General features: G+C 46.6%; 1 protein-coding gene across 1 annotated transcript; it reads left to right on the top strand.

The window, feature by feature from the left end:
* The first annotated feature begins 295 nt into the window (after positions 1-295).
* On the top strand, positions 296-7,025 carry RNF34 (ring finger protein 34). The gene is made up of 5 exons (XM_007938155.2): positions 296-630; positions 2,135-2,542; positions 4,120-4,212; positions 4,467-4,668; positions 6,835-7,025. Exons 1-5 carry the CDS (start codon positions 385-387, stop codon positions 7,023-7,025), a joined length of 1,140 nt encoding a protein of 379 aa, XP_007936346.2. The 5' UTR covers positions 296-384.
* The last annotated feature ends 5,186 nt before the right edge of the window (positions 7,026-12,211 follow it).

The raw sequence follows: 12,211 nt of genomic DNA, 5'->3' as shown, positions 1-12,211 counted from the left end.
TGCCTTAGGCGCTACGCTCCCAGAGCTCCCTCATGAAACTAAGCAGCTGGAATTTCTGCTCTTTCTGCTGAGTGATAGCTGGGTGAAACCTGGCCTGGGTTCTTGAGTTACCAGAATGGTAGTCGCCAGCCTCAGGCTGCCAGGAAAACCACAGACCATCCAGTTGAATGTGAATTACAGATAAACAACAAACAAGCTTTTAGTATAAACAGATCCTGAATGTTGCATGGGGCAAACTTGTATCTAGTTTTTTTTCTAGGCTCTTCTTTGTTTCTGTGTCTTGTTTTGACAAAATTGGGATCATGTTGTATTTAAGGCCAATGTGTCTCTCCTGAATGGAAGTCCCCGTGGCTTAGAGAGGCCAGGAGTAACTGAGGTTTAACTATGCTTCTTGCCTGTGTTCCTCTTCAGGCAGGCGCCACGTCCATGTGGGCTTCGTGCTGTGGGCTGCTGAATGAAGTCATGGGAACCGGAGCTGTCCGGGGCCAGCAGGCAGGATTTGCAGGAGGCACTGGTCCATTCAGATTTACAGCAAACCCTGATTTCTCCTCCTACCCCCCAGCATCTACGGAAGGATCTAATATAGTTTGCAAAGCCTGTGGACTCTCATTTTCCGTCTTCAGGAAGAAGGTGAGTTGTATAAGAGAACATTACGTGCAGAAGACAGCTGGTCAGAGTTCTTGACTGGAGGTTATTCTGAGTACCTTAATGAATCATCATTTCTTTTTATGAAAATATCCAGAGTCTAGTTCCATTAACTCTTTCCCATTTAGAAAAGTGCTTGGTTGAAGGGACTGTCTTCTGACTGGGTAGTGACCTTTCTCCAGAACTCTGGGCCATTTTTACTATTGGATCATTCCTGATGTTTATTAGTTTGTTTGTTTAATAACTTATTTTATTGTTGTAGAGAATGTACACTGTACCACATACACTAATTCAACCGTTTCTGCACGCACAATTCAGTGCCATTGGTTACATCCTTCCAGTCATGCGCCTCCGTTCTTACCCTCCTTTTCTGAGTTGTTCTTCCCTCATTAGTATGAACTCACTGCCCCCTAAGCTTCCTGTCTGATCTTTTTGGTTACTGTTGTTAATTTGATTATGCTTATTTTTTGAAGCATGAGATTTACTTAGTTTGAACTTTAGTCCAAAGATGCTTTAGTGTAACTTGGAGCTCAAGTTTTAAGTAAATGTATCCCTAACCCCATCCTTGGGAGCTTTGGCAGCGTAGTGCCTAAAGCATTTGACTGCTAACCAGAAGGTTGGTGGTTCAAACCCACCAGCCACTCCTTGGAAAGAAAACTGGGCAGTATACTTCTGTAGAGCTAATGCCTCAGAAACCTAAGGAGGGGTCACTATGAGTCAGAATTGACTCGATGGCAGTAAGTATGGTAGTATGTATGATAACCCCATTCTTAACTCTTAACTGAAGCAGAGTGTAATAAGATAAATACTGTTTGTGAATCAACATAAAATACTCAGGTTAAAGTAGTGATTTTCACCAGGAGTAGTTCTGTCTTGCTAGGCCATCTTTGCAAGTTTTGATCATCAGCTTGGTCCTTCTAAAATCCCTAAGGAAAAAAGCATGAGCTTGTGGGAACAATGCCTGAAGCAGAAGTGACAGCATCCATGCTTCGTGTCCTCCCTGAGCTTCGTAAGCGGGCTGGCTGTGCTAAGGCTACGTAGGGTGTGGACTGGGGGTGCTCCGTTTTCTTGGCTTGACCTTGAGGGGTCAGCTGCCCTTCCTTTCCTTTGGTCATGCTTTTTGTTCCTCTTCTTTAAATGTTCACATAGGAAAAGAGTTGGTGGCTGTGCCTTCTGCTCAGTGCGGTTCAAGTCAGCTCTGTTCTGCTAATTACATGTTTGCACCAGGGGGTGGGCAGGTTTTAATTCATTCACATAGGAGCGGATGTTTTCCTCAGAGTGCTGTATTTGAACTTCTGTGAAGCCACACTGCCGCAGCAGCAACTGTTCTGGTTTCTGGAACACTCAAGTGCCTGTGAAAATAGTCCAAAGTCCAAGGGGGCTTCCAAAGAGCTAAAATTCAATGTTAATAGAAGGGAGGAAGGACATCAGTGCTTTCTTAGTGGTTCATATCTGCCTTTCATGAAATGCTTCTTTTCTGTTTCTTCAGCATGTATGCTGTGACTGCAAGAAGGATTTTTGTTCCGTTTGTTCGGTATTCCAAGAAAATCTCCGCCGCTGTGCTACTTGTCACTTACTACAGGAGACGGCCTTCCAGCGCCCTCAGCTGATGCGACTGAAAGTGAAAGACCTAAGGCAGTACCTTCTCCTTAGAAACATTCCGATAGACACTTGTCGAGAGAAAGAAGACTTGGTGGATCTAGTGCTGTGCCATCATGGACTCGGCTCCGAGGAGGACATGGACACCAGCAGTCTGAGTTCCTCAAGGTCCCAGACTTCTAGCTTTTTTACACATTCATTTTTTTCAAACTATACAGCCCCCTCTGCTACCGTGTCTTCATTTCAGGGAGAGCTAATGGATGGAGACCGGACCTCAGGGCCTGGAGCGCTGGCACAGGTACAAGGGAGGGACGGCACTGCGGGCCTGGCATGCTGACTCTCTGCCACAGACGGTGCAGCCTTCAGGGCTCTGACTCCAGATGAAGGAGAGGCTGTGTGGGAGCAGAGGCCTGCACCCGCTGCACGTGCACTGGCAGCTCTCCTGATGCGCAGCCTCAGTAGTTCAGTGCTATCGCAAGGGTCCCAACCTAGCCCAGCAATCCTTTGGCCGTATACCTCAGTTTCTGTATCTTACATAGGATAGCATTCGCCCTCAACTACTACTTGTTGGGTCTGTTAACATAAAACTTACGTTAAAATAACACAAAGCACTGAAATAACGAACTGAAATGGTGAAGTATAAACACCCGTAGGATGTCTGTACAGGTATCAGTGACCATGGAAACAACAGTGTACGTGAACCCAGTGCCCAGTTGCCTTACTGCAGAAAATCTGTTGAATTACATTATGGGAACAAGCCATCAGAATTAGTGAAAATGCAAGTTATTTACTAATTTCCAATAAATGCCAGCGCAGAGTATTGTCCCAATGAGGCCTTGGGCATCCTGGGTCAGTGATATGCATGGGCTTGTGATTAATACTGATTTGTATAAAGGAGTGATTTTTAAGGCCTGTTTTTGTTTTGTTTTGTTTTAAAACAGTCCTCTCACATTTCATTTCCTTCCTTGAATGAAAAAAACCAAACCAACCAGATACCATTGAGTCAGTTCCAACTCAGGGCAACCCCATGTGTAAGGATTTGTTAAAAGCTGAGGGAAACTTAGCTTAATAACCTTCCAGATAACTATAAATTAGAAGTCCCAGTAGGAGTTTCGTTGTTTTCCCAAATGAGAAATGTCACATCTGACTTTGATGCCATCTACCCAGAAGACACCATTTGGGAGGTGGTTCAGGTACAGCGTGGGCTTTTGAATCAGTGGGAACTGACCTGGACTGCTGTAGAGCTGTGGTCAGAACATGGTCAAAAGGAAGACATCTAAGAAGGTACATCAGCCAAATCTGAGGAATTCTGTTCTTCTTCCTAAAGGAGAGTAGTTCTGCTTGTAGAGGAATTTTTAAAAACTTGAGCTAGCATCAGCCACACATGAAGCAGTCTAGGAAGCATTCTTGGGAGTGAGAACGTCAACGTACAATTGAGATCTTTCTGATTAGCTGCCCCTCACTCTTGGCTGGTACCAGTTTTCGTTTCTTTCTATCTGTACCTTCGAGGCTCCGGTCAAACCAGTCTGCAGGTCCTCTGGTAATGCAGTAGTGCTGTCCCAGTGGCAGCTGGACGCTCTGGCTTTGGCATTCCACAATGTGGCTTTTCTCAGGCGGTTAATACTCTGGTTGGTTCTACACGTTCAGACACATAGGAATTTGGCTTCAGCGGTAATTTGCAGAGTAAGTTTTTTATGAAATCACATAGGGTCCGGCTCTTGGGGGGAGAGGCAGCATTGTTCTGGATTCACAGAAGATGCCAGGTGTTGGGGGCATCCTGAGGAGGACATACAGAAAGACCTTCTCTAGTGGTAAATATGGCTTGGCACTTAGAAAATAGAATTCATATCCTAATCAGATACATTGTGTGTGTAGGTACAAAGTGAACTAGCTTCAGCAAATACCGAAGATGACGATGATGATAATGACGACGATGACGATGATGATGAAGATAACTTAGAGGAACGGGTGAGATTGCCTGTAAAATCCAGTTATGTCAGCCTGGCTGGAGGGAAGGTGCCCATGTGGACATTAAGCTAGATCAGCACAGGTTGGTTCTGGTTTCAATTCAGGACCTTGGAACACTTCAAGGACTGATGAGAAGGAAGTGTGGGAAGAGTGTCTGTGGCTGAAGACAGACTAGAATGAGGGGAGGCCTTTAACCTGACTGTGGGAGGTCTGGCCTTATAGGAACAGACATAATGGGAACTACCTGATTTCAGACCCCTGGGCTCTCCAGAAAGAGAGCGAGAGCGTCTTTGTCTGACCTGTCGAGCCTTGAAGATGTCGAAGGGATGAGCGTGCGCCAGCTGAAGGAGATTCTGGCTCGGAATTTTGTCAACTATTCTGGCTGCTGTGAAAAATGGGAGCTGGTGGAGAAAGTAAACAGATTATACAAAGAGAATGAAGAAAATCAAAAGTCATGTAGGTTTCTTTGCTTCTCTCCCCCGTAGTAGCCTTCCTTAGGTTTTTAAAAGCCCAGCTGTAAGTTCTTTACTGATGTTGGCTTTTAGAGCACACTGCAGGTAAGTATGGCCTTGTTCAGTCTGGTTTTTCTCACCGTAATCAACTACTTGTTAGAGCCCTACTGAAATCCCTCGTCTCTAGAAAAATGCTTGTTTTCTCATTAATCGCTCTGGCAGGCCAGTGCTTCGGCCATCTCAATTGTAGCTTTCAAATCTTAAGCAGAGGGAGGGGGATACCTAGAGCCAAGATGTTAAGCAGTTCTTAGCATCAGTTTTCAGTAGGTTTCTGTGTAAGGTGGAAAAGCTGAGGTCAAGAACTATTCATTGATGAAGTGTGGAGCAGAAACTTTCCTCAGCTGGTGATGAGGCCAAGCCACTGAACATTTATGGTCCAGACAAAATACTTCAGTGGCATTCAACAAACTTTATATACTTAGTCCTCTCATCGTTAACTTTCATCCTTTGAGTGTTCCCTTGTCGTCCACCCTCCCCACCCCCCCCACCCCCAGCCAAAAGCTGGTTGTAACACAGCACTTGTTGATAAACAGGCTTATATTCAGAATATGCTGGAAGTGTTTTGGCACATCTGTCTTTAAAATGATGCCACAGTGGGAGATCCAAGAATTTTAATCCTCAGGTCCTTCAGGTTGGTGGCAAGGATATGATAGCTGGCAGGGAGGCACAATCATTGTTTATAAACGTGACAGCCAGGCACAATGCAGTGTACCATATTGCTGTTCCCACTCTCCAGGAGACCAGATGATGTGTATAATTTCACAATTGCCTTCCTCCATTACCCACTGCTTAATCGGACCTGGTTCCATCTACAAGCTCAGATGGGATACACATTGTGTTCTGAGTGTGGCTGGACTCTTTCCCAGGTTGACTTTGGCTCCAAGCTACTTCTGCCAAAATTCATCCAAATAGCCTCTGGTGGCATAGTTCCTAAAGCATTTGACTGGTAACCAGAGGACTGGTGGTCTAAACCCACCAGCCACTCTGTGGGAAGAAGACTGGGCAACCTACTTTCATAAAAATTTACCACCTCAGAAACCCGAAGGGGGTTGCTGTGAGTTGGAACCAGCTCAATGGCAGCGAGTTTTTGGTTTGAGTAATTGCCTGACAGGCTGTCTGGCCTCTCTGCTTCATGCTCCTAAGCTCTAGAGATTTGAGAGAACCTTCCAGGCAGGAAAGGAGACCAACGTGCAGACCTCTGGAGAGCCCCCTAGCATCTTATCCAGTGGCTCCTCCTTCATGCATCTCATGAACCCTTTCTCCCCTAGGCCCCAAGGAGTCTCTGAGACCCCAAATGAGAAGAATCTCCTGACAAGGGCAGCTCTGAGATGCTGACTTCTCTTAAATCTAGAGACCTCTGCCCCATCAGGCCTGAGTTTCTGTTCTCCTCCCCATATTCATGATTCCCATTGGTCCCCTGTGGTCCCTAGAAGGGGAAGCCTCAGTCTCCTTAGCTGTGTGTTGGATCTCAGATAGAAGTTAGCTTTATAAACCGTTCATCCTCTTTCTTATTCAGAAAATGGCCAGCCCTGCCCTTATGAGTTAGACTCCCAACAGAGTTGGGACAGTTAAAGACAGATGGCTTGAGGTACTTCCGAGGCTGGGGGATGCCTTTCCCCAGCTTTAGCTACTTGCTAGACTTCCTTGTAACTCCCCTCTGAGTGTGGAAAGAAAGCTCCTACTCTTGACATGAGGCTCAGGAGACCGTGACTCTCCCATGGCCACACAGCTGGGGCAAGGTCAAACCTGGAAATGCCAATAGTGTTCTGATCCCAAAACCCACTTTTGTTTCTTCTAAGGCCTTAGTTCTAAACTTGTTCATTTTTATGGAAGTGATACATCTTTAAAATAAAAACCTTAAATTACCTTAAGATGTAAGAATTAAATAGCCCAACATTTGCCTCTTTCCTGCTAAACCCACCATTTTTCACCGATTCTTCAAACCCTAGGAGGTGTAGGTACCATTGCCCTTTTCTAGGTGAGGGAACTGAGAAATTGGGGTTGTTTCACACTGGGTCCTGTTGGGCCGGTGCTTGTCGTCAGCAGGCACAGGCAGCCCTGCGCGGTGGCCAGGGCCTGACCGCAGTCCTAGCTCTCTGTTGCCTTCCAGATGGCGAGCGGCTGCAGCTGCAGGATGAGGACGACGACAGCCTGTGCCGCATCTGCATGGATGCCGTCATTGACTGTGTCCTGCTTGAGTGCGGACACATGGTCACCTGCACCAAGTGTGGCAAGCGTATGAATGAGTGTCCCATCTGCCGGCAATATGTGGTGCGCGCCGTGCACGTGTTCAAGTCCTGAGGCCCAGGTGCTCCAGCTTGACCCCAGCCGCTTCCGTGACAAGAAGGGAGCAGGGACCTATGTTCAGCAGCTGAAGCTATTTTTACAGGCTATTTTCAGAACTAATTGTGGACAGAATGGTTCCTCCTAAGTTGTGGAAATTTTGTCCACACCATAAACCTATCTGTTCTTGGACAAGCTGAGTTTCCCTGGGTCTGCCAGGTTTTATCACCCAGCCCTGGTCACAAACTCTGGAAGCCAGACTGTCTACAGCCTCTCAGCATCAGTTCCTGCTCTTGGAGATACTTCTGTCCTCTTATTTCCCCTTCATCCTGTTTTAAACTTCAGTGACTCAGACATTTGAAACTTCTGTCTGAATGAGACCACTGTCTACATGCAGCCTCCACAGTGGATGGTGAGCCACCATCCCTCCGACTATCCAGTAGTCATGTATGTTTTAAAAGCTGATATTTGAATGTAAGTTTCCATTGTTGCTTTTCCCTCATTTGAACATAATTGGGAACAAGTAACATTCTGTAGAGAACTGCCAGGGCCTTCGCCTGAATATGCCCATTTCTGTTCAGGTACAGCTTCTTATAGCAAGCAAGGGCTGCATCCCGCTGCTTTCACTAGAGAAGTGTATGTGTGTGTCTGTCAAATTCTTTACTAATGTGTCATCCCTTTACAGTTTTTGTATAGTCAAGTGTATTTTCAGTGCTACCCGCTAACTAACTTCAATTTTAGGAATAAAATTAGATTTTAAAAGATGTGTTCATCTGTGGACAGTGTCTCAGTCAGCTGCTAATTCACTCAGGCACAGCACGAATGGCAGTAGCACCTGGGGCTGGCTCACCCTCCCCACATGGGGGGCTGCACCCATGGGCAGCCTTGCCCAAATGGGCATGGCACTGGGTCCGGCCCATGCTCGCCAGGTGTGGGATCACTGTCAGCGGGGCTCTGTGGAGCCACAGGCCACGGGCAGCCTTTGCTACCACTTCATCGCTTAGAACCACTGCACTGAGCCCTGTTTGCTATGACTATCTAGTTCTCTCCAGTAGTCTTCCAAACAGAAGATGGTCCTTCTCTTCACAGATGGGGAAGCTAGCTCTGATTCTATTTTAACCCTTTCAGTACCCCACAGCAAATGAGAATTCTGAGACATTAGCTTATGTATGGAAATAGATTCTTTGGTCATTCATGATCTGAAATGATTTCCAGGTCACCTCACATCAGGGTGTTTTTGGTTGAGACAAGACCTGTGGCTGGACTCGGTCCCACTGGCGGCAGCTGGCAGGCAGATCCTCTTGAAGAAGTGCCCGCCTTCTCAGTTAAGTCCTCCTGGTGGTCTTTACCTTCTGATTCTGTAGTGGGGATCTGACCTGAACTTAGGAAGGCTTGAACTAAGGGCAAAGCCTGGTTTACTAATGAAAAAAAACATGCCTTTCTACCTTTTCTGTTTTTGAGGGTCAACTCCTATAAACCCAGGCCTCTGGGCATTTAAGTGCCCTGCCCTGGTATAGAAGGCTCATGCCTACCTGGAGAGCCCAGGGGCTTGTCTAACCAGGTCTGGCAGGTCACTGCTTCCCTACCAAAGCCACAGGAGCCCAGTGCCTGCTCAGCTTTCTGTAGACTTGGCGTGTCTGCACCTTCCCTGAGACAATGTGCTCTGAATTCAGTGTTCCCCCTGAAATAGCTCATTTGGTGGCAGGCAGTCTTTCGATCCATGCCAGCAAATGATAGGAAACAAACCTGAAAAGAAGCTAAGCAGCAAGCACTAGCCGTATCTAAGATTAAAGTTAGAAAATTCAGACTTATCTGTACGGCCTTTCAGCTTCAAACCACTTGTTTAATGCTTCCTCTCGCATTTACGTATGGTCTCAGGTGCTCGTTTTCCTCAAGTACGAAACTCTTCATGGGGTACGTTTTGGGCAGTGTTTTGAAGGAACTCATGTAGTGTCCCAACATTTGGAATAACTGAGGTACAAGGTCCTGACCTGTGTGACCAAGGCAGCCTTTCCCCTGGAGTCTGCACTATTAACGGGCATGCCCTGCCCTTTTAAACAAGTCATGTATCACACAGGTAAAAATCCAAAGGTCCGAGAGGAAATACAGTGCTGTTTCCTTGTGCCCTTCCTCAGGGAGCAGTGTGCCCTCCCTGGAGGAACTGATTTCACCAACGTCCTTGGGTGTGCTTCTAGAAACTCCTTATGGAGGGTGACGTCCTCGGCGCACAGACTCCCTAGAGAAAAGGGCAGTGATTCTCCCTCTTCACTGGGCTCAGGAGCTGCAGGCTAACACGGGACTGCCCTCCTTCAGTGGATGGTGACCTCCTTCAGGTCACCTTCAGATGACCTGAAAGGTATCCCTGTGCAGCTCCACTGGTGTCCCTGTTGTAGCTTTCATCCCCACTTGGCAGGGTTTAGCCCCTTCTTAGCCTCCTCTCTTGGCAGATCTGTGTGTTCCAAGAAGCGTTGGAGGAGGAAAAGTGCCCTCTAACCCTAAGCCCTGCGCCCCTCAACCAGCCCCAGCAGAAACAAGGCTCATGCCCGTTAGTACTGGGTGACCCAGGATAGCTGAAAGCCACTACCCTGAAGGCCCTGCCAAGGAAGCCAATGACTTCTGGACAACAGAGTAACCCAGTCTCCTCTGGAGGTTCAAAGAACTACAGCCTCCTGTAGGGGACATTGAATGATCAGGCTTCTAAAAGCAAGCCGCCTTGATAAATAAACCAGAGTGTTAACTAACCTACCTCCTCAGTTACATTCTGGGGTCTCAAGAAAAGGTCTTTAAATCCACATGGGAATAAACTTTATCCTACTTCAATAGAAACACTTTAACTAGGGCAACAAGAAAGGGGAAAATATGAAACTCTGTTAGGGTACATGTTTTCATTTCTCTTGGGCTCATACCTAGGAGTGGAATTGCTGGGTCTTGTGGTAACTTTATATTTAACTTTTTGAGGACCTGCCAGACTGTTTTCCACAGTGGCTACACCATTTCACATTCCCACCAGCAACGCAGGAAGGTTCCAATTTCTCCACATCCTCCCCGACACTTGATGATTTCTATTACTTTGATTATAACCCCCTTAACGTGCTCTGGTAGCATAGTGGCTAAAAGCACTTGACTGCTAACCAGAAGGCTGGCGGTTCAAACCCACCAGCCACTCCTTGGAAGAAAGGTTGGGCAATCTACTTCTGTAGTGATACTGCCTCAGAAACCCAAGGAGGGGTCGCTATGAGTCGGGGCCGACTCGACGGCACATAACAACAACAACAACGTGTGGGAAGGCGCTCTGGTGGCATAATGCCTAAGGCATTTGACTGCTAACCAGAAGGCTGGCAGTTCAAACCCACCAGCCACTCCACAAAAGGAAGGTTGGGCAATCTATTTCTGTAGAGATACTGCCTTGGAAACCCAAGGAGGGGTTGCTGTGAGTCAGAATGGACTTGACAGCAGTGAGCTGAGTTTGTTAGCAGGAAGGCCTGGCCCATGGGGTCAAGGTTTTTACATGGCTATTGACTACTGAGGAAAGAAGTTGGTTACCTTCTTCATCTTCAAAATGACTAGAGCAATTGTTGCTGTACATGGAAAAAACGGGACAGGACACTGGCTTTTAAAAAAAATCCTGTGGTCTAAAACTACTTCTCACTGGTGTCTGCGTCCGCCACCTGGAAAGGTTCTTCTAAGCAAGCACCTCTGTCAACCACAGCAGCTGGAGGCCACAGAACACGGCCTCCAGGGAGGCTGAGGAAGTGAGGGCATTCTCCAGTGCCGCGATGCCCAACGACCTGGCAAGGTGTTTTCTGTACAGGTGTGAGCCACCCTGCCCCTTAAAGGCATGTGTGCCTCAGCCCTACACATGGCCACTGTCAGAAACTAGTTCTTTGTATTTCTTTTATTAGCCACAAATAGTAAGGTCTCTTTCTAGCAAGGGATAAAAAAACCACAAGTTTCAAGGGGCTACTGCGTTTCTCAGATGAATGAGAAACCAGAGATTGGGCTCAAAACAACATACTCCATTGTTAAAACCCTACTGACTCGGGGCTTTCCAATTAAACTTCTCATCCACTCCTAGAAAAGAAACCCTCCAAGTCCAAGGGTGTTTTTTTTTTGTACAACTGTTTATACAAAGTCAACAAAGGTAAAACCGCATCAAGGGAGGTCTAGGAAAACACCGCCTTACAACAATGGCACTTATGAATGCATAATGTTACAGGAGGAAAGAGCCATGTCATAAGCCTTAACTGAGAACTCAACTTACACTTCAAAGGAGAGAAATCAGGAAAAGAAAGGCTACACTGGGTCGCTGATTCTACTTCTTGACTCACCATATGAATTAGACGGAGAACAAGAGCTCATGCTGGGGCGGAACCCTCCTGAGTGCAAAGGCTGAAATTGGAATTTTAAAATCTCGAGAAAAAGGTGAACTCTATAAAGAGAAAACGTGGCAAAGTGTCTTACTTCAACTATAATTTACAGATTTCCACCACATGCCTATGGAACTTCTGGACAACCCTTCGTTAAACATGCTCTGAAGGGAAGGCCCCGCCCACTCTGTCAGATCCGGCCCATCTGATGATGAAGTTCAGGTGATGTTCTCTCCTACCTTGAGGAGCCCATGAAAGTTGGCAATCGCAAAACAATAAAAACACTGGTATGCATTCAAACCTTGCATAAATAACTTTTAAACAATTTGTACAAAAATAGTTCTGCATAAAGTAAGCCGTAACAAAACAAAACCAAAAAAAAAAAAAAAGTGTCAAGATGGCGGCAGAGATGTGGTGTGTGGTCCATTTTATGAGGACGCCAGGAGCCTCAGTGCTGTCAGGAACGAGGTGTCCCAAAACAGAAAACCAACACCGCCACCAAAGACTCCTAAGCTCGTGCTAAAATAAGACAAGTTTTCCAGGTCCCATCCTCTGCCGATGGGAATGTCTTCTCTTGCTCAAGGCTGCCACAGAAATGGTCCAGAAAACAGTACGGTCATTCAGAAAGGCCAGAGGAAAGGGTCCGGCTCACTCATTCCAGAAAGGGCTGGTGGGACAACTTTTTCCTTGGCAAGACTTGCAAAATGGAATCGTTCCATGGTCTGTTGTTCCAAGTTCCAAATTGAAAATAAAATCCCTCATTTTTTGTGAAGTCTTTCCCCTCCCTCACCATCTCCCTCCCCCTGCCCACCCAATATTTACATACTTGACCTTGGA

This window comes from Orycteropus afer, unplaced genomic scaffold (genome assembly GCF_000298275.1).
Source record: "Orycteropus afer afer isolate SDZICR_OR568_19922 unplaced genomic scaffold, OryAfe1.0 scaffold00048, whole genome shotgun sequence".
Lineage (NCBI taxonomy): Eukaryota > Metazoa > Chordata > Mammalia > Tubulidentata > Orycteropodidae > Orycteropus > Orycteropus afer.
Note: the sequence above shows the minus strand (reverse complement) of the source record. Positions and strands in the feature narration are given on the sequence as shown.

Coding starts and splice junctions, on each gene's coding strand:
- RNF34 (XM_007938155.2), top strand. CDS start 385: ATGCTTCTTGCCTGTGTTCCTCTTCAGGCAGGCGCCACGTCCATGTGG. Junction 631..2,134: donor TTTCCGTCTTCAGGAAGAAG/GTGAGTTGTATA, acceptor CTGTTTCTTCAG/CATGTATGCTGTGACTGCAA. Junction 2,543..4,119: donor GGCCTGGAGCGCTGGCACAG/GTACAAGGGAGG, acceptor TTGTGTGTGTAG/GTACAAAGTGAACTAGCTTC.